A 22398-nucleotide genomic window follows, 5' to 3' on the forward strand; every position below is an offset into this window, starting at 1 on the left:
AACAAGACACCACAGTAGGTATTTTACTAGAGAATTAATACATGGAGTTGTTCCACAGATGTTAGCAGAAATAGGACATGCAGAGAACCCAGGAGAACAATAACTGCGGGAAGCAGTCACCGCCAACAGGGTGGGAGGAAGCAAAGGGTCCAGTGTGGGATTACTAGAAGCCGGCGACTGAGAGGAGCAAAGCCCGTAAGATGGTGCTCTGACCACTGTGGAGGGGCTGCTGCCCAGCTGCTCCAAGCTCAGCAGGAGCTCAGAGGAAGGGGCCCATGAAGTTGGGGCTCACACCTTGAGAAGAGAAGCTGCCTGGCTAATGCAGGTACCTCTGAAGGTGTGTCATAATTCAGGTTCTGGAAGGGCCAAAAGAAGCTGAAGCTAGGGAGAACTCCCACAGGTAAGGAATAGCAAGAAATGGAAAGAAGGTTTTTTCTCCTTTTCTACCCTCCATTCTCCTCCTCATGTCCCCAGCTGGTCCAACTTTACTGGAATGGACTCTGAAAATTTCTAAGTTGCCCTTGCTAAAACTTAGTGGTGTAGAAGAAGTACCGAGAATTAACAAATTTTAGTTAGGTACCTGCTGTGTACCAGAAAGTATATTTTTAAAGACTATTTCTGTCATACTTGGGCACAGTGAACCTGTGGCACTCAGTTTGATCAAAGATAAGAGTAACGTGGATCATAAAGGAATGGAAGATAGAATGGTTCAGTTAGCAGTGCGAGTCGATGTCTATCCCATCTATAAGGACAGAATTTCAAGATATTTAAGTACTCCACAGAATCTTTTTGACTGGGAAAATTATTTTCTTCAGGGGTGTGAACAGATGTCTAATCTCAGAACTTCTGGGATCACTTCTTGGTGCCAGTGGCCTTCGGGACTTTGAGCACGTTGAAGCGCAGTCTTGCTCAAGGGTTGGCACTCGCCCACCATGACGATGTTGGACATCCCTGAAGCAGGGCAACAGGTACACGGACATGATCCTGTGGTTGTACTTTCAAATGTTGTGGAGGTAGGCTCAGAGGATGACAGTGGTCCTGTGCATCTTCATCTTGGTCACCACACCAGACAGAATCCGCCCTCGGATGGAGACATTACCAGTAAAGGGACATTTCTTGTCAATATAGGTGCCCTCAATCGCCCCCTTGGGCACCATGAAGCCAAGACCGATGTTTCTATAGTATCACAGAAACTTCTCCTTGCTAGTTCCTCCAAGCGGGACCCTCTTCTTATTTTGAAAGATGGTTGGCTGCTTTTGGTAGACATGCTTAGTCTGAATGCCTACCATCTTCCTGGCCACCTAAAGAAAGGGTAATCCAGAAAATCTTAACTTTTTTGCCACTTATTGTGCTAATGTTTTTACTTATAGCACAATTTACTTATACCACCTTATAGCAGCCACAGTGACACTGGAAAGAACACACACACACACACACACACACACACACACACACACACACACACACCCCCATCATTCCAAGGTCCTTTGGTGTCCTTTTTTCCCCCAGGAGTTCAAGAGTCCTTCAAGGGCCCAGACATGTCTGCTCTCTCCTTTCTGCTCCACATCAGAACTTGCTTTCCAGAGCCCCCACTTACAGCAGTGTGACACCAAAGAGCTAGACGGCGATTAGGTACCTCACCCTCCTTCTAGGACAGGAGAAAAGCTGAGAGGGTAACCAACTGCTCAGGATCACACAGTTAGTTATAAGGAGATGGGATTTGAGCTCAGACCTCTGAATGCCCAAGTGAGTGTTCTTTCCAACGTATGATGTGGCCTTGTATTAATACGTCATTTAGAGCCTACAATGGCCCTCCTTTTTCAGATATTTGCATTTTCTCGAGATCAGAACTTAAGTAAAATAATAACATGAAACTTTACATTAGATAGGATATGAAGGGAATCCTAGAGCTCTTCGGAAGTTCCTAAAACCGCATCCTATAGCTGCCTGCGTAGCAATCTTAGGGCACGCAGGAAGTCACTCACAACTTCTATTTTACTGAGAGAAAGGAGAAGGATCATGTGATCGGCACCTGCCATGTGTCAGACACGTGCTACACATTTTATCTGTGGGACCTCGTTTCATCTTTAAAACAAGTCCATTAGGCAGCTGTTATTGTCCCCATCTATAAACAGTGTGGGGGTACAGCACATATTTCTTACGCTTTGTGGCTGTCTTTGGAAACTTGCTCTACACTACAGTCATTTCCCACATTACGAATCTGGGGATTCATAGGCAGAAACTCAGACTCCCTTTCCCCGCACGTCCCCAACTCAGACTCACACAAGTCTCAGAAGGAGAGCGGTGTGAAGAAGCCATGCTGTCCTAAATCCATTTTCCTGGCTTGGACAGCAGACAGGAGTCTGGTCTTCAGTGACAGGAATGACAGAGAGCCTTGCGTGCCATGCGCAGGCATCTTCAGCACCAGCCGCAGCAGCGGGGCTGGGGGCTGGCCGACACCGTCCTGCACGGTGGGTTTGGTATGGTTTCTGGCTGTGCAGCCTCCAGACCTGACCATCTGCCTCTCCCGGAGAGTCTACAAACTCCTGAATATCCCTTAATAAATCCCCTTCTGCTGAAACTAGCTGAAGTGGCTTCTGGGGTTGGCAACTAAGACCCCAGTCCACAGTTCAAAACCACAGTGAGATACCACCTCACACCCATCAGGATGACTACTGTCAAGAAAATAAAGAAAAAGAGAGTAACAAGTGTTAGTGAGGATGTGGAGAAACTGGAACTCTTGTGTACTGCTGGTGGGAATGTAAAATGAGGCAGGTGCTGTGGAAGACAGTATGGTAGTTCCTCACAAAATTAAAAATAGACTTAGCCTACGATCCAGCAATCCCACTTCTGGGTGTACCCAAAAGACTGAAGTCAGGGTCTCAGATATCTGTACACCTATATCCATAGCAGCATTATTCACAACAGCTAAAATATGAAACATGAAATATGAAAATGGAATGCCAATTGCCAGAGGCTGGGGTGGGGTGAATCGGAAGTTACTGCACATTGGGTACAGCGTTTCCACTTTACAAGATGGACAGCGCTCGAAGATGGTGGAGACGGCTGCACAACAACATGAAAGCCCTTAATACGACTGAGCTGTCCACTCAAAATGGTAAAGATAGTACATTTTATGTTATGTGCATCTTACCACAACTTAAAAACAAAGAAAAGACTGACAGTACCAAGCGCTTGCAATGATGTGGGGCACCTGGGACTCTCCTGCTTTGCTGATGAGTGTGAAAATGGTACAGCCATTGTGAAAAACCATATGGCGGTGCCTTGGAAGGTTACACAGACGTTTGCCATATAATCCTGCCATCCCAGCTCTACGTATGTACCCACCTAGGCCGCAGAAGAACTGATTGATAAGCAGGGCTCGGGGATGGGCGGCGGGAAGGGTAACATGAGGGGTACCTGTGGTGCTAAGAGCTGTTCTGTAGGTTGACTTCATCGATGTGAATATTGGACCATAGTTTGCCAAGATGTTACCATCTGGGGAAACTGGGCAGACAGTTTACAGGATCTTTACAACTGTATGTGAATCTGCAATTTACCTAAAAAAAAAAAAAAAAGAGAGAGAGAGAGAAAATTCCCAGACCAATACAAGAAGTAATTTTCCTGGTTTCACACAGCCAAAAAAGGGTAGAACCCAGATCTGAACCCTGGTCTGATTGGCCCTCTTCACATGCTGTCCCCTTCCTCTGAGACCGTCCGTTGAGCGATCGCATGCTGTGAGCACTCAACCCTCACAACGACTTGGAAGGTAGCTAATTTCTATGTTGCAGATGACAAGAAGGAAGCATAAGGAGGTCGAGCCACTTGCCTGAGTCCTCACAGATGGCTCACAGCAGAGCTAGAGAGCCGTCTGGCTCCAGAGTCCATGCTCTTACTAGGAAAATCAGGTCAAATGATGCTGAAGAAAAATAAATATGTTGCTGTATAAGGTGCAGGATTTCTTATTGTTTGGGGGAAATATACCTTAAATGTGTATTTTTTAAACGGATTTGTTTTAGATGCCTCACAATACCTCACTGCTAATACTTGATGAGCCATTCCTGTGAAAGCTGCTTACAATAATAGGATTTCCTCCTGTGGTTGTAACTATGATCTTCACTCAATCCTCGGCATGTATGCAGCTTAAAGATGACCTTATGAAACTATTTACATCTTTTGGATCAACAAATGCCTAAAAATTCAATGGTTGACATGGGAGATGTATCTAAGGTCCAGTGGTTTCTGTTTGTACAAAGAGTTAGACACCAGTGAATAAGCATCACAAAGTTGAGAGGACTTAAAGTATTAACTCCATTCAAGAAATGAATGCAGTTTTATAACAATCTATATGAAAAGAAATCTCACTTTAAGTGAAGAGTATTTTTAAAGTGCAAATAATTCACACTCCCTGTCCTCTCCCCCACCTTGTCACATCCATGAATATTTCTATTTTGATACTGGGTTTTCTTAAGGCAGATTTCTATTTCTTTAGCCACACAATTGGAGTTCCCTAATTTGAAGCCGCAGTGGGGTATGGCAGGTGGAAAAAATACAAATCAGAATTGAGACCCAGGCTCTCAGCCTGTTTGCTGCCCAGAGCAAATTTGTTGTTTGCCTCGGAATGCCTCATATACATTTTCTGTATCTGTTTCCTCAAGTGCCAGGTGTGCCTTCTCGTCTTCCCAGACCCATGGGAAGTATTTTGAAAAGCCCTCCATGTTCTCCTATCTAGTTTCCTTCTTGTTTTGAGTTTGGAAAGGAAATCATTCCATGGGCACACACAGAAAATAGTTAATAACTACCATTTAGGGACACTTACGTTTCAGGCTCAATAACCACATTATCTTGAATCTTTATAACAATCCTACATGGTAGGATATATTAACTGGTTGGAATTATTAACAGCCCCATTTTATAAAAGAAGCAGCAGAGGGTGCAGAAGCAGGAGCACTGGCCATGGACACGGACATGGTGTTTGAGCTCGGGAAAGTCACTTCTTGGTCACCCGTGCCCAGTGTGGTGGCCGACATGTACCAGCTCTCAGGAAAAGCCTGCTTTCCAAACAGCTGTTTCTGTGTCATGGCTTTAAGCTGAAGTTCAGAAAGTCATTAATGTGCTTTCCTATTTCTTCAGTCTCATAAATTTACCTTTGGAAAATTTACCTTCTTTTCTAGCATGTAAGGGTTCAAAATCATAAAGCATGGAAATGTACATAGATTGCCTTATTTAAGATAAGTGTGGTGGGCAATCTAATGTCCAAGGTGGCAAAGAGATGTCCACTTTGAGGTTTTGAAACTTAATTTCCTGAAGAAGGATCATTGTATACAGTGACTCATCCACTGGTAGCCCAGGCCCAGCTACATAACTCTCCCAAGGTTTTAGTGTTAATATTGCTGAGCTCTTAAGGCATTTGGGTTCAAGGGTGAAAGTACTGGGTGGTTGCTTTAAAATCTGGAAATGCAAAAAAGGTGTTGAGGTTGTTAAGATTCAGAAACAAAGAAAGCTTTTTAGAAGAAGGGGTTCTTTAAAAGGATAGCTTGCCATATGTAAAATGCAATAAATATTTATTTTTTTTTTTAGAGAGAGAGAAAGTGTGTGAATGAGTAGGGGTGGGGAGGGGGAGAGGGAGAGAGAGAATCTCAAGCAGGCTCCACGCTCAGCGCAGAGCCCAGACACAGGGCTCAATCTTATGACCCTGAGATCATGACCTGAGCCGAAATCAAGATTCGGACCCTTACTCCACTGAGCCACCCAGGCGCCCCTGCAATAAGTATTTAAAGGGAAAAACACACACAAAATAACTAAGGTTATGTTAATTAGGGATGAGAATACTTTATTTCACCATTGGCTAGGCTCACAAAGTCAAGGATGATAGGCCCTTATTTAATTTACAGTTATTTTCCCATATTTACATTAATTCACCAGTGTCCAGATAAGGGGAACAGTTACTTACATGTTTAGCAGTGATCTGTCACTTTACGTTGTTCACAGATGGTCCTCGTTGTCACCATTCCCTGTAGCACCTCCAAAGCACGGGCTTTGCAAATAGGTGCAGTTGGGTTTGAAACCTGGCTTTCCAGCCCCAGAGAGCTGGATGGCTTGTCTACTCTGACCAACCTCTCTGAGCCTCAGCTACCTCTTTTATAAAATGGGGCTGTTAAAATTCCAACCAGTTAATAGATCCAACCATGCAGGATTGTTACAAAGATTAGAGATAGTGTGGTTATTGAGCCTGAAACGTAAGTGTCCCTAAATGGTAGTTATTAACTACTCTGTGTATGCCCATGGAATGATTTCCTTTCTAAACCCACTTAAAGCAGGGAAAGTGAATTCCAGTATTTCCTCAAGCAGCTGTATAGTGTCATTTTAAGATCACGGTGACTCAACTCCCTTTTCCTTAAGGAAATAGAATTGGGAAAAAAAAGAAAAAGCTTCCAGCATTGCCCTGTGTTGAGCACTCAGAGGAGGTGTCAGTACTCTGCCCAACCTCGAGGGGAGGTTAGTTCTCCAGAGTGTGAGAAGAAAGCCTAATGACAAGACTCATGTTCCCGGCAGCTCTAAAAAAAGGAGGGTGCTACATTGTGCACTATAAGTACTTTGGGTCAATTCCCAGTGTCCTATACCTTCATTCAAAAATCCTGACAACTGGGGTGCTTGGGTAGGGGGCTCAGTTAGTTAGGCATCTGCCTTCTGCGTGGGTCATGATCCTGGGGTCCTGGGATGGAGCTGCTCAGCGGGGAGTCTGCTTCTTCCTCTGCCCCTCCCCCTGCTTGTGTGACTCTCAAAAAAAGAAAAACAACTTTATAAAAAAATAGTCCTGACAACCACCCCTACACATTAGGTACTTTTAGCAAAACAGGAGCAAAGGTTCTGGACTCACTGCCTATGTCCGCCTCTCCGCTTCACAACTCACTAGCTTTTTGCCCTTAGACAAAGGACTTAGCCATTCTAAAACTCACTGTCCTCATGTGAAACCTCTCGATAATGTTGATGCCCATCTCCCAGGGCTGTTGTGAGGCTCACGTATAAAATATTCTGAGCATGACGCCTGCCAGGAAGGAAACACTAAACAGTTGTTATTGTTTACACAGTAGTAATTGTCTTGCACAATATCAAACACTAGTAAGAAGGTAGAAATCCTAGTCTTCTGACTCCAAACCCCAGGCTCCTTCTCTCTCACCATGTGTTACCCTGCAGAATGTTTCCTGCTTCCTTCAATGATTAAAATACCTCAGTACTGTCTGCGTAATCCACGGACACCGAAGAATTCTAATGATGCAGAGCTACAAATAAAAGATCATGGTAAGGAGAAAAAGAAAATGTTGTCTCACTGTTCTTTGCTCTTGCTCGAGAAGGAGGGCCCACATATCGGACCCTGTCTCAGTTCCCAAGAACTCTACTTCCCAGGAGTTGTATTTCTCTGATACCAAGACGGATTTCAGTCCTGCCGACCAAAAGCACTCCCTGTGGTGATTTGACAGTAGAGAGGCCACATTATCCTCTCTGTTTGGTGCTAAATGGTGACATCAACTGTTTATCTCCCTTTCAAAGTGATCCTCTAGTATTTTGCTCCAACTTCCTTCAAACAACAAAACTGGTGCTGTTGCCAGTCACGCTGGCTTTCTGGTTCACTGCCCACGGAGGCCGAAATAAATGGTGCCCTTGCTCCCTACTTTAACTACCACTGGGCTGGGCACAGTTCCAGGCTCCTTGGGTACTGAACCTTGCAGGGTCCATAAAGTTAATTTTCCAGACTCACTGCAGCCTGGCATGAACTTCAGACAAGGCAGCTCTGGAGAAAGTCACAATGACTTTCCCATATCACTTAAAAATAATTTTTTTAACTTGTCAAAAAGAAACATTCACCAACATAGACCATAGGCTGGTCTTAATACATTGCAAAGTTTAAATCATACAAAGAGAGTTCTCTGAAAAGAATGGATCTCTGATTCTAGAAAACAGGAATAAAAAGATATCTAGAAAGTCCCCAACTAGTTGGAAATTAAACAACACACTTCAAAATAACCCATGGGTCCAACAGGAAGTCACAAGATAAGTTGGAAAATACTTTGGGCTGAATGAAAATACAACATATTAAGATTTCTGGGATGTATTTAAAGTAGTGCTTAGAGAGGAAAATATATGGCACCAAAGGCTTATATTATAAACAAGAAATATCTAAAATTAATGGTCTAGGTTTCCATCTTTAAAAAACTAGAAAAAGGGACGCCTGGGTGGCTCAGTTGGTTAAGCGACTGCCTTCGGCTCAGGTCATGATCCTGGAGTCCCGGGATCGAGTCCCACATCGGGCTTCCTGCTCAGCAGGGAGTCTGCTTCTCCCTCTGACCCTCTTCCCTCTCGTGCTTTCTATCTCTCATTCTCCCTCTCTCTCTCAAATAAATAAAATCTTAAAAAAAATTAAAAACTAGAAAAAGCAGCTAAAAGTAAAGCAAACAGAAAGAAAAAATAATAGAGATGAAATCAAAGTGAAACAGAAAAATCATAGAGAAAATCAACGAAATCAAAAGCTGTTTCTTTTAAAAGACCAATAAAATTGATAAGACTTAGTCAAACTGATCAAGAAAAAGAAGGGGAAAAAACATATTATTAATATCAAGAATGACACAGGGAACACCACTATATATCCCGTAAGTACTAAAAGGGTAATAATGTAATAGTATTATACATTAACAACATTAAAAGGATGATAGTGTAATATTGTTATATATGAACAACTTTATACACATAAACTCCAGTATCTAGATGAAATAAACAAATTCCTTGAAGATACAAGCTACCAAGACTCACTCAAGAAAAAATAGATATCCTGAATAACCTTATATATTTTATTAAAGAAATAGAACTTGTAGTTTAAAACATTTCAACAGGGAAAACTCCATACTCAGATGGCTTTATTGGAAAAATTCTAACAAACATTTAAGGAATAAATAATACCAATTTAATGTAAATGTCTCCAGAAAACAGAAGAGAAGGAAACACTTCCCCATTTTATGAGATCAGTATTACCCTGACACCAAAACTAGACAAAGACATTACAAGAAAACTATTAGATCAATGTCTCTCAGAAATATTAATTCAAGAATCCTTAATTAAATGTGACTAATTGACTCCTGCAACGTAGCAAAATGATAGAATATCATAACTAAGTTGGATTTATCCCAGGAAGGCAAGTTTTGCGTTCAACATTTTAATTTCTTACTTTTATTTATTTCTTTGTGTTCACTATTTTTAAAGATTTTATTTCTTTGACAGAGAGAAAGAGCACAAGAAGGTGGGGTGACAGGCTGAAGGAGAAGCAGGCTCCCCACTGAGCAGGGAGCTGGACATGGGGCTCCGTCCCAGGACCCTGGGATCATGACCTGAGCTGAAGGCAGACACTTAATGGACTGAGCCACCCAGGTGTCCCTCAACATTTTTAAACCTATGAATATAATTCACTGTATCAACAGACTAAGAAAAAACATATGCTCATCTCAGTAGATGCAGAAAAGTATTTGGTAAATTCAACATCCATTCACAATTAAAAAAAAATTCTCAGCAAATTGGATTACAGAAAACTTTCTCAATCTAATAAAGGGCTTCTATGTCAGTTCTATATTGCAGCAAAACAACCCCAAAATATGAATATTAAACACATATTATCTCACAGTTCCTGCAGATTAGGAATCCAGATACGACTAGTTAAGGGCCTCTGACTCAAGGTCTCTCACAAGATTGAACTTTTGTCGTCAGTTGGGGCTACAGTCTATTCTGGAAGCTCACTGGAGCAAGAAAGGCAGTGGGGAGATCCACCTCCAAGTTCATTCCCATGGTTGTTGGCAAGATTCAATTCCTCACGGAACATGGGACTGAGTGCCTAAATTCTTGGCTGTTGGCCTCCTCAGAACCTTGCCATAGGGCAGCTTGCAAAATGGCATCTGAATTCCCTCAGGGGAAGTGAGCAAGAGAGTACCCAAGGCAGAAATCCGTCTCTTTGTAAGCTAATCTTGGCAGTGATATTCCATTACTTTTACTATATTTTATTCCTTAGAAGCAAGTTATGAGGTCAAGCCCACGCTGAAGGGAAGGAAAACACACAAGGGCATGAATACCAGGAGGCAAGGCTCCTTAAGGGCCATTTTAGAGGCTGCCTACCACAGTATCTACAAAGAGATCTAACTGACATCATACCTAGTGGTACAAGACAATGCTTTCCTCCTAAGATCAGTAATAGAAATGTCTGCTCTCCCTGTTCCTGTTTGATGTCACACTGGAGGGCCTATCACGTGCAAGACGGTGAGAAAAAGTAAGAAAAGGTATACCAGTTAGGAAGAACTAAACCTATCCCTATTTGCTGATGACATGACCTTCTATATAGAAAATTCCAAGGAATTTACCAAAAGCTAGAACTTGTGAGAAAACATCCAGAAGGTAAATAAGTGTATGGAAAACTGCTCAACATTAGTTATTAGGGAAATGAAAATTAAAACCACAAGAGCCAATTACCTACCTATTAGAATGGCTAAAATCAAAAGACCTGAATATGAAGTGCTGGCAAAGATACAGAGTAACTGGAACATTGCTGGCAGGAATGTAAAATGGCACAGTCACTTTAGAAAACATTTTGGCAATTACTTACAATAACATATACTCATCCTGTGACGCAGCAGTACTCCTCCTAAGTATTATTTTCCCAAGAGAAAGGAAAACATATACTCACACAAAAGACCATGCATGAATGTTTATAGTGGCTTGATTTATAATCACCAAGACTAGAAACAACTCAAATGTTCTTCAACTGGAAATAAACAAAGTTGGTTTATCCATACAATGGAATACTACTGAGCAATAAAAAAAGAATGAACTACTGAGAAATGCAACTACATGGGTGAATCTCAAAAGCATTATGTTAAGTAAAAGAAATTTAGCCTCAAAAGGTTACATTTATATGATATCCTGGAAAAGGCCAAACTATAGAGACAGAAAACACATCAGTGGTGGCCATTTGCAAACAATTTCTAGGAGGTTCACAGCTCACCTGTAGCTCATCCCTGGACCCCCTCTAAATGCGACTCCCTGGTCAAGGCAGCCACCAATTCCTCTCCTCCCAGCTTCAGCTCCTTCCTGAACCCTATTCAGATTCACCTTTAGTGGCATGCTGCTTGGTGCATAGACAGTATGACACTTTTCTCTCCTCAGGTGTCACTTCCAGGGCAAACACCCGTCTCAGTGCTGGGCATATGGAATGGGTTAGATGATAAAGTACTGTGGCAGTCTGCCTAGTAGCAAACTATTTCATGATTTCCCCAGGTCCATGAACTTCCCACAATTGTGCTCAGACTTGAGTGAGTAGGAACCAGCTGGGAGACGGATGGGAATAAGGAACCTAAGACAGGGGCACCTGGCTGGCTCAGTCGGTAGAGCACAGGACTCTTCACCTCAGAGTCCTGAGTTTGAGTCCCCCGTTGAGCCTGGAGATGACTTAAGAAAAACAAAACAAAACAAAAACCCTAAACCAAAGTGGGTTCTGTAAAACTCCATCTCCCACATCAGAAAGCCCAGCTACATAAGAAGTCGATGGTGATGGACCCGCAGGCTAATGGAGGGCCGTGCTGACTTTAAGCAGTTTCAGTTGGAACTCCTTCTCCCTCTTTTCCTCTCTCTGCCATTCATTCACTCATTCATTCATTCACTCATTCATTCACATTCGTTGACTGGATGCTACAGCACTGATCAGGACAGACATAAAGGCGTCTGCAGCCTAGCACCGCGTACGAGGGAGTTACCGGTTCTCAGACCGTGTGGGGCCCGCCCTGCCCGAGAAGTTCGGAGCGCGTGGGGGTTGGGGCAGGGGTGCTCCCGGCGCAGGCGTCTTCCCAGCCGACGCTGCTAGAGCTGCGTTTTTCACGCGCTGCTGGAGTCTGCAGGCCTGCAGGCCTCCTCTCCCGGCGGAGGGACGCACGGGCACCCGGGCCCCAGGGCCGCCCACCGGGGCCCTTCCCCGCCGCCGGGGCGCGGCGGCCCCGCCCAGGCCAGGCCGGGGCTGGGGCCCGTTCCCACAGGGATTGCGACCGGGGCGGCTGCGAGGCGGGAGCAGGGCCAGGCCGGGCAGCCGCGGCGCCGTGAGTCCGGGGCGGGGAAGGCGCGCGGGCCGGGACGGCGGGCCTGGGCGCCACGTGGCGCCGCTCGAGGCTGCGCGGCGCGGGCCGGGCGCGGGGGGGGGGGGGTAGGGGGGTGGGGAGGGGGACGGCGCGGTCCTGCTCCCGCGCCTCTGGCCCTCGCCTCGCCGCCCCCGCGGGGCCCCGGCAGGTGTCTCCTTGCCCAAGGGAAATGAGAACCGGGGAAGCCCGGAGCCTTCCCCGTCCTGCAGCCGGCTCATGTGTCTTAGATCGGATGAACTAGAACGTTAAACAAGATAATCTTGCAACCCGGTTCGTTTTAGGATGACGGGTTGCGTTTCAACTTGCGGGGTGTATACCGGACGCTTAGAATTGGGTTACGGAAGGCAGCGAGCTCTAGGCTGTCATCCCAGATCTCGTTTCCATGGCCGAGGGGCGAGGTTTAAGGACATGGGTGGATTCCTAAATCTTTAACAAGTGCCCTTCTGTTCCAGGTGCTTGACAAAGACCCATCGTTGAGTGGGGCTCTAGTGCAATCTGTTTGAGCCAGTACTCCATAAGCGACATTTTCAAACTATGTGAAGATCCGTTTTAAGATTTATTCCTCCATGATGGAGAAGTATGAAAAAATTGGGAAAATTGGCGAAGGATCCTATGGAGTTGTTTTCAAATGCAGAAACAGGGACACGGGTCAGATTGTAGCCATCAAGAGATTTCTGGAATCAGAGGATGACCCTGTCATAAAGAAAATCGCCCTTCGAGAAATCCGCTTGCTCAAGGTAATGGATTCTTTAAAGTGAATTTTATAGGGACTAAAAAATTAAAGCGAGTCGTGTTATGTCTAATAAATGTGTTAAGATGTGGTAACATCTCCTTCCTGCACGGACTTTTGTCCTCAGTGACACAAATGGGACGTCTGTGTACAAGTCACCAATTACTTGGGGGAGCGGTCGGGACCTGTGCAGGGAAAGGAGTTCACTTTTGGAGATGCTGTGGGGTGTTTCATTTTTCTTCCTTGAAACTTCTCTCCCATGTGAGCGCTAGACCTGGCTCTTGAAGAGCCATCAACTTTGATAGTACAGGAATTTACCACAACTCCAGTTTGCTAGCATTCATGAGTTTTAAACTTCCAGACCATCTTCTGTTGACATTCTCAGCCCATTAAGAGAATTAATCATTCACCTGTTTTCCAACTGCTAGGAAGCTGACAGGTTTTCTCTACACCTCACACTAATCTGCTGCTGAACATCATAATGTCCTATCTCTAGAAAAAGGATTCTTCTTAAAGAAATGAAATGATCACTTTTAAAATGTTTGTTAATCCTAGAAGACTGTGAAATCAGAGCGGTGGAAAAAGTTTATTACAAGCTGAGAGCATTTTTTCCTGTAATAGGAAGAGGCTGCTTTTCCGAATGTCTGTGAGGAAACCTAAACCCCAACATAGAGTGTGACATGTAATGAACATAGTGGGGTTAACTTGGTTTCAAACAGTTAGGGCCTCTGTGTTCGGACATGTATAACCAACTCTATGACGAGGGAAGGAGCAGCCCAGTGGGAGGTGAGAGGAACATCCAGGGGATTTTCTCTTATCCCTGCCTCTTTGTTTTCTCCAGGCCTCTCTCAATGTCTCTCTTTCCCATGGCTTGAATGTGTGGGGTTATGTTTGGATGAGGACCCTGAATGTGAATTAGCAGGCTTTGGGTAAATTGAAATGGGTGGATGATAGGAAACTTCTCTCTTCCGGTTTGGGATGTTCTTAACCAACAGGATCTTATCTATTCTGAGAAGACACTTCCAAGGTTCCCCCACCCACACCCCGAGAGAGCCTCCCCTGGGAAGGGGTGAGACCAGCGGTATTTACCCATCCCATGGCCTGGGGACCCCCTGTCCATGGGACAGGTTCTCACCCTTTCTTTTGGGCTGTTGGGTGTTTTTCACTTTCTCAGGCCCTCTGTAGAGGAGAAGGTGATAATTGAATGTCAAAGGATTCTTTCACGCCAAAAAAAAGACAATCTGTTTCTAGTGGAGAGATACTGTTTTTCTGATTCCGAAGATCACCTATGAATGCCTCAACCCTCTCAGCGCTCTTTAGCAATACTGGGTTTGCAGGTGTAGCTCCCTGAATTAATTGAGCTCCTCCGGGATGGGGACCTCTGTGTCTCTGTATGGATTACTAAGCACTTAGTAGGCCTCCAGTACATGTTACTGGAGATTGAAAAAAAATGTTAAAATATGCTCTTAGGAAGAGTGGTTGTTGCCAATAAATTAGGAAGTCAGATGTGTTCTCTTAAATAACTGAATAATGATGTTACCTAAAGGAAAGAGTTGTGTGTACAGGAGGCTGATTTTGAAGCACAGAGCACCCATTCTTCAAAATCAAGTGCACGGATGTAGACTCCCCCAATCTATGCGAGGTGATGGGACTAGATTATTGATAGAGTCTGTTCTTCAAAGCCCTAACTTTTCAGCGTTCTGTGATATCCCCAACACATAACGGGTACTTAAATGTTTGCTGAAACAGTAAATTGAAAGTTTCTTGAATGAAGTCACATTTTCTCCATTTAATTATTCAGTAAATATGTATAGAGCCTCATTGTGCCTAAAACTGTTTTTTTGTTTTTTGTTTGTGTTTTTGTTTTTTTTTAAAGATTTGATTTATTTATTTGAGAGAGAAAGAATGAGACAGAGAGAGCATGAGACGGGGGAGGGTCAGAGGGAGAAGCAGACTCCCCACCGAGTGGGGAGTCCAATGCGGGATTCGATCCCAGGACTCCAGGATCATGACCTGAGCTGAAGGCAGTCGCTCAACCAATTGAGCCACCCAGGCACCCTAAAACAGTGTTTTTTAAAAAAAATTTATTTGAGAGCAAGAGAACGTGCACATGAGTGGGGGGAGGGGCAGAGGGAGAGAGAATCTGAAGCTGACTCCCCTGCTGAGCGCCAAACCAGACACAGGACTCTCTCTCGACGCTGAGATCCTGACCTGAGCCAAAACCAAGAGTTGGACGCTCACCCGACTGAGCCACCCAGGTGCCCCTAAAACAAGGTTTATATGAAGTTGTACACCCTGTGTTTCAGATGCTTAACTCATGGAAGGGAAATAAGATAAATTTCCCCTTGGCTCTCACTCCTGATAAACTGGGTTCCTGATGAGCAGGGTCTGTGTCATTCACCTTGTGTCCCCAGGCCTGGCAAGAACCCTCTAAAGTGTTTAGAGGCATGTTTGAACTAGACTTTGAAGTATTTAGGGAGGCATGGAATGAGAAATAAGGCATTCAGGGTAGAGTCTCTCCGAAGAAAAGGTGCATAAGTCGAAAGCAGTATATTGAGGGAACATGGGTTATAACCCTAAAGTCTTAGCCAAGATTACCTGCTGGGTGCTAGCAGGCCAGGGAGAGAAGGAAAGGAAAGAAAGCCAGGGTTCAGTAGAAGGCAGTGTGAGGAATTTCCTGGAATAGAGGTCTGCTTTGCACAAAGCTACACCTTGGTCCCAGGGGGCCTTTGGGGTTTGGAGGTTGACTCCGGGGGACATATTGTAGTCCCCGAAAATAGGAAAAAACTGGTGACATCTAGGCAAATGTTTTAGGGCCCCCATCTGAGCTGGAATTCAAGGGAGAGCTCCTGTGGCCCGTGGGAAGAGGAATCTAACACTGCGAGCCAAGCACAGCTCTGTGGGCCCAACAGAAGGTTGCAGCTCAGTGAGTTTGAGTTCCTAGTACTTTCCTTGCACACCTCTTGCAGAGCTGCGCTTTTAATGACCCCTGCTAAGGTCGGGAACTAGGAACTAGGAGGACTGAGGCTGAAGGTTACCTCAGTAACCTTAGCCAGAGCAGGTGACAACCGGCAGGGGCTGACCGCCTGACTGCTCCTATTACAATAAGGAAAGCAAGACAAGTAGATGAAGACCAGGTGTAGGGGGCTTTGAATGCCAGGCCAAGGAGTTTGGCTTTCTCCCGAAAAGAAAGAAGCCAGCCAAGATTTTAATTAGAAAGTTGTCATTTGTAGACTTTCGGATTTTTTTTCTTTTCCACCCCCAGATTTATTTATTTATTTTTTTTAAAGATTTTTATTTATTTATTGAGAGAGAGAGAGAATGGTAGAGAGAGAGCATGAGATGGAGGAAGGTCAGAGGGAGAAGCAGACTCCCCGCTGAGCAGGGAGCCCGATGTGGGACTCGATCCCGGGACCCCAGGATCATGACCTGAGCCGAAGGCAGTCGCTTAACCAACTGAGCCACCCAGGCACCCCACCCCCAGATTTATTAAGATACAATTGACATGTAACACTGTGTACATATAATATATTTGTTACACATGTGTATCATGAAATGATTACCACAATAAGGTGGTTAACACCTCCATCACCTGACATAATTACCATTTTTTGGGTAGTTAGAACATTTAAGATTTACTGTCTTAGCAACTTTCGGGTATAGAATAGGTATTGTTAACTATAGTCACCACGTGTACATTAGATCACTTGGAACTTATTCATCTTGTAACTGGAAGTTTATATTCATTTCCCCCACCCTACAGCCCTTGCCAACCACCATTCTACCCTCTATTTTTATGAGTTCCGCTTTTTTAGATTCCATGCATAAGTGAAAACATCCACTATTTGTCTTTCTCTGACTTATTTCATTTAGCATAGTGCCCTCAAAGTCTATCCATGTCCTTGCAAATGGCAGGATTTTCTTCTTTTTATGGCTGAATAATATTCCATTATGCACACATGCACATACGCATGTGCACACACACACACACACATATACGTTCCCCATAGACTTTTGGAGTTCATGGACCTGTAAAATTAAAGAAAAAAATTTTTTTACAGATTGGGATAGTGTTGTCAAAGATTTTATTTATTCATTTGAGAGAGACAGAGAGAGCATGAGCAGTGGGGAGAGGCAGAGGGAGAAGCAGACTCCCTGCTGAGCCAAAGAGCCCGATGTGGAACTCGATCCCAGAACCCGGAGATCATGACCTGAGCCAAACGCAGACGCTTAACCATCTGAGCCAGCCAGGCATCCCCAAAATCTTTATATTTATGTATCTTTTAAGAACACTTTTTTATTTCTATTTTATTTTTAAGGATTTTATTTATTTGGCAGAGAGATAGAGCTAGAGAGCACAAGCAGGGGGAGTGGCAGAGGGAGAAACAGGCTTGGAGCCTGATGCGGGGTTCCATCAAAGGACCTTGAGATCATGACCTGAGCTGAAGGCAGACGCTTAACCGACTGAGCCACCCAGACGCCCTTTTGTTGTCGGCATTTTTAAAAGCCAACTACCAAATACTGTCACCATCATTTCATAAAAGAAAGGACATTTTAATATTAAAAAAGAAAACCTTTTGGGCGCCTGGGTGGCTCAGATGGTTAAGCGTCTGCCTTCGGCTCAGGTCATGATCCCAGGGTCCTGGGATCGAGTCCCGCATCGGGCTCCCTGCTCCTTGGGAGCCTGCTTCTCCCTCTGCTTCTCTCTCTCTCTCTCTCTCTCTCCCCACCTCTGTCGCTCATGAATAAATAAATAAAATCATTAAAAAAAAAAAAAGACTGCAACATCCTTTAAAAAAAAATAAAAAGAAAAAAGAAAACCTTTAGGAAAGACACAATTTTAGACAAAAGCACAGTCTTCCTGAGAGAGTGGTTGACAACTATAAGTAACGTCTACGTAGCTACCTTTCTGTGGTGTGTGAACAATGTGTGTACTTATGTGCATGTGTGGGTATTCACTGTCCATTGATGAAAATGGTGACATCATTGGTTTTGTGCAGCCTGAATGTCATGCACTTTAGCACTCTGTCTGGGAAGGAGAAGATTCACCAGCTCAGCTGCCGCTCTGTGTATAGGGTATGGGTTCTGTAGCTGAGATGATGAAATACTTGCACAACAGAAGAACTGGATGGTCCTCGGATTTTATAATAGAATTTGGCCTCTATCCATCCTCAGAGAATTCCTTGTGTGTGTGTTTTCAAAACTGTTTATTTTACAATTTAGAGCAACTCCCAGTAGTTGCTGGTGGACTCCTAAAAATTATGATCGTTTCCTCTGAGGCAGATACGATCATGGGAGCGAATTGTCCGGCAGTCAGTTCATAATTTTCAAGGCCGCATACTACAGCGCTTCCCGTTCTTGGGGTGGGAGCATACACGAGGATGTAACTATCCATTGGCAAATGCTTTTGAGGATGATAATTATTATCAAAAAACCGATTTTGCTAATAGTTTTAGAAAACACTTTTTTCTGAAAATTTGAAACTTTTCAAATAACAGTATTTTGTGCCATTTGAAAAAAAAGTGACATTTTTATGAGACAGATTTAGTGTTTGTACTGATAAACTGCTTTTTTCTTAAAGATTTATTTATTTATTTTTAGAGAGAGTGAGGGGGAGCAGAGGGAGAAGGAGAGAATCCCAAGCAGACTCCATGCTAAGCACGGAGCCCGGCACCGGGCTCAGTCCCACAACCCGGAGATCACCATCTGAGCTCAAACCAAGAGTCAGACGCTCAACTGACTGCGCCACCCAGGTGCCCCTAATAAACTGCTTTTTAAACTTAATATAATTCACTGTTCACCAGGAAGTCCTATTGCAATCACCCCTTTGATGTTTCATTCTGAATCTTATTTTGTCCCAGTTACAGTTAGGCTTTTACAAATATAAGCAATTGTAACAGTTATCATCAGTCAGCTCATACTCTGAGGACATACTTTAAATTAAGTACCATTTAGTGACAGTAATAAAATTATAGTGCAGTACTGAGCTCAAAGCAGCTATCCTACCCTTTTGCAAACTCACTTTCCAATGTGGAAAAAAAATTCAATATTTTCAGTCCATCGTTTTTGACGAGACACCTGCGCACAAGGGAGTTGGCTTGTGTTCATCTGGGAACTTTTGACAGAAGTCCTGTATGTAGCAGGCACTGTTCTGGGCCCCTGCCCTCCATGTGAGGAGAGACTGACAGTAGACAAATAATTATATGTCGAGTGGTGAAATATAAAGTAGGATAAAGGGGTAAAGAGTGATGAAGGGGCTTGCTTTTTTTATAGAGCCGGGTCGGGAAAAGCCTTTCCGATGAATGACATTTGAAGAGATACCAGAAGGAAATGGGAAGAGATGAGCGATGCAGGCATTCCAGGCAGAGGGAAAAGTGAGTACAAAGGCCACAGGCAGGACTGAGTGATGTTATTAGGCATGTTCTGGTATGTTCTAGGAGCAAAGAGATGAGTGCATCCACAGCACAGTAAGCAAGGGCGAGGGTCCTAGGAGATGAAGTTAGAGGGAGGAGGGGTCAAACACGAGGGCTTGTGGGCCTCAGCAGGAACTGTGGATTTTACTTTGAAGGCGATGGGAGCCATCAGAGGACTATGGCAGAGGGGTGCCTTGGCATGACGTACATTCTAGAAGGATTCCTACAGCTGCTTGTTACTCCAGCCCCATGAACAAGAAGATCAGTTAGAAGACTGTTGGAACAATCCAGGGATGAGGTGACGGGGTTTGGGTCAGAGTGGTAGTGGTAGAGGTGGTCAGATACAAAATTTATTCTGAGAGAAAAGTACAAAGGAATCTGATGGTGGGATGAAGAATCAAGAATGACTCCAGAGTTCAGGACTTGAGTAACTATAAGAACAAAGAGATCAGATCATTCAGATCTGTGATAGGGAGACCTAGGTACACATCTGGGGGAAAGGAAATCAAGAATTCTATTTTGGATATGTTAAATTTGAGATGCAAACGTAAGGAGTCAGTTATGTAGACATTTAAGTACACAAATCTGGCATTTGGGAGAAAGTCCAGGTTGGAGAAATAAAATTGGGAGACATCAGCATAACAATGGCATTTAGGGCCCTGAAACTGGGTTGCCCTGGGGAATGGAGAGACAAATACCAAAGACTGAACGCCCTCCGGCATTTGGAGGTCAGGAAGATGCGGAGGAAGCAGCCAAGGAGAAGAAAAAGGGGGTGATCATGGAGGTAGGAAAATCCCAGGAGCAATGTTCTTAAAAGCTTAGTGAAGAAAATGTTTCAAGAACGAGGGAACGGTCAGAATGAGATCTTGCCATTTGCAACGACGTGGATGGAGCTAGAGAGTATCATGCTAAGCAAAATCAGTCAGTTCAAGAAAGGCAAATACCATATGATTTTACTCATACGTGGAATTTAAGAAACAAAACAAATGATCATGGGGGAGAGAAAGAGAGGCAAACCAAGAAACAGACTTTTAATTCTAGAGAACAAACAGGGTTGCTGGAGGGGAGGTGGGCGGGGGGGGGGTGGATGAAATAGGGGATGGGGATTAAGGAGGGCACTTGTCGTGACGAGCACTGGGTGTTGTAAGAAAGTGTTGAATCACTCAATTGTATACCTGAGACCAATATTACACTGTATGTTACCTGGAATTTAAATAAAAACTTAAAAAAAATAAGAACGAGGGGATGGTCAACAGTGTCAAAGGTCATGATCAGTACAGACTTTGAACTAGCCATTGGCTTTGAAGATGTGAGGGTCATTTGAGATCTTGACAAGAGCTGTTAGGGAGAGTGGTGGGGATGAAAGCTTCATCAGAGAGGATTCGAGAGCTTGAGAAGAGCAAAGAGGAGATGGTGATACAGGCAACTCTTGAGGAATTTGATTATAAAAAGGAAACTGAGAAATGGATGTGGGATCAAGAGAGTTTTTTAGTTGTTTTTAATATGGAGAAGAAGTATATTTGTATGCTAATGGTATCAATCCAGTAGAGAGAAAACTTGATATTTTTGGAGGGAGAGAAATCCTGGAGCCTTGACTTTGAGTTACCAACCTGGACCGTGGCCACAAATAGCTATAATAGTATAATAAAAGACCAATTCATCGACCAGCTGGGAGATGAGGAATTATTTTATTTGGAATGTTGCTAGATTCTTCATATACACTGTCCTTAATCTTTATGTAACAGGACCCACAGTTATCTCCAAGCTATGGTGTAGAAGAACTTCTTCCACCTACGTGTGTGACATCTCCTGATTTGCATATGGCCCATGAACCCTATAGGAAAAATTCAACACCTTTCTGTAACGAGGGCTCAAGCATATAAAGATTTTTTTTAAAGATTCTATTTATTTATTTGACAGAGAGAGACACAGTGAGAGAGGAAACACAAGCAGGGGGAGTGGGAGAGGGAGAAGCAGGCTTCCCGCGGAGCGGGTAGCCCGATGCAGGGCTCAATCCCAGAACCCTGGGATCATGACCTGAGCTGAAGGCAGACGCCCAACGACTGAGCCACCCAGGCGCCCCAAGCATATAAAGATATTTTGGATGGGAAGTGGGGAAGGCACAACAGAAGCTAGATTACACAGAGAGACAAGATTCCTGCAAGAAAATCAATCCTGGGACCCTGGGATGATGACCTGAGCCGAAGGCAGATGCTTAACTGAGTCACCCAGGAGCCCCAGGCGTCCCAACCCATGCCTTCTGAACGAGAACAGTATTAGCCCCAAGAGGATGAAAATTGGTTTTGGGGAATGGGTGCGGAGAGTGTAACTTTTACTGTTTGAAGCACAGATTACGTACACCACATATACACATATACAGTGTATTTGTGGAATTAAAATTTCATTGGGAGATGATCAGGCAAAGTGTCAAAAGACTCCTTTGGGGATAAATACGGGGGAGAAAAGCCCATGGGATGGGGAAGGTGAGAATATTGAGCGTATTCTGTGTGCCAGAAACATCTTCTCATTTGATTTTAATCAATCATGAATAGAAATAACCTACTGGGTGGCTCAGTCGGTTAGCCTACAGAATATTCAGAGCGTTCCCTTTTTTGTCCTATGGTCTCACTTTCAGTAACCTTCCAGTGAGGCTGTGGGGCTTTATTTCTCCTTGGAGACAGGAGCCACAGTTAAGAACTGCAGTTCTGAGCTGGCTCAGAGCTGTTGGGTGACCTTGGGCCACTCCATTGCGGCTTGGAACCTGGCCCACCTCATCATCTTGACCTATGTCTGTGTTTGGCATTGCTACGCTAACTCTTTGCTGAAGGGAGCAAGAGTGCTCCGGGGCAAGCAGCAAACAGTGGTCAAGCAGCCTTAACGGACACAAGGGCAGGAAAGCGGAGGGTCAAAATAAAGGCAGTGGCGTAGGAGAGAAAGACACATGGGGGGGGGGGGAGGCAGAAAGGTGGGGTTTCGTACCAGAGGGAGGCACCAGACGTGAAGCACTTCACGACATCTGTCCTGAGAGGGTCGCTGCTGGAAAATACCAGACCAGAAATCCTGCTGGGCAAATGACCAGCCCAGGGACGATAAG

At 44.3% G+C, this 22398-nt stretch overlaps 2 protein-coding genes across 8 annotated transcripts in view; one reads left to right on the forward strand and one right to left on the reverse strand.

Moving 5' to 3' along the window:
- LOC113909311 (atherin-like) lies at positions 1 to 12686 on the reverse strand. Its single transcript, XM_035728058.1, has 3 exons — positions 12618 to 12686; positions 11799 to 12398; positions 1 to 1301 (listed from the first exon to the last, which is right to left on the reverse strand). The coding sequence occupies exons 1-3, from the start codon at positions 12684 to 12686 to the stop codon at positions 1185 to 1187; spliced, it is 786 nt and encodes a 261-aa protein (XP_035583951.1). The 3' UTR covers positions 1 to 1184.
- Positions 11934 to 22398, forward strand: part of CDKL1 (cyclin dependent kinase like 1) — a 58185-nt gene continuing 47720 nt past the window's right edge. For 2 of the 7 annotated variants that reach the window (XM_027569997.2, XM_027569998.2), the window contains exons 1-2: positions 11934 to 12122; positions 12614 to 12898. In XM_027569997.2, the coding sequence (XP_027425798.1) occupies positions 12728 to 12898 (171 nt within the window). In that variant the 5' untranslated portion in view covers positions 11934 to 12122; positions 12614 to 12727. Of the gene's footprint in view, positions 12123 to 12337; positions 12432 to 12613; positions 12899 to 18608; positions 18645 to 19164; positions 19266 to 22398 lie in introns of those variants that run through there. The other 5 variants (XM_027569996.2, XM_027569993.2, XM_035727952.1 and 2 more) reach the window with 5 other exon arrangements.

The sequence above is a fragment of the Zalophus californianus genome, chromosome 6, assembly GCF_009762305.2.
Source record: "Zalophus californianus isolate mZalCal1 chromosome 6, mZalCal1.pri.v2, whole genome shotgun sequence".
Classification (NCBI taxonomy): domain Eukaryota; kingdom Metazoa; phylum Chordata; class Mammalia; order Carnivora; family Otariidae; genus Zalophus; species Zalophus californianus.

Excerpts from the sequence above, each read along its gene's own strand:
- LOC113909311 (XM_035728058.1), bottom strand. The coding sequence starts at position 12,686 with ATGTCGCTTATGGAGTACTGGCTCAAACAGATTGCACTAGAGCCCCAC. Across the intron at positions 12,399-12,617 it reads CAACGATGGGTCTTTGTCAA|TTCATCCGATCTAAGACACA; the intron begins GCACCTGGAACA and ends TTAACGTTCTAG. Across the intron at positions 1,302-11,798 it reads GGCAGGGCGGGCCCCACACG|GTGGCCAGGAAGATGGTAGG; the intron begins GTCTGAGAACCG and ends CCCTTTCTTTAG.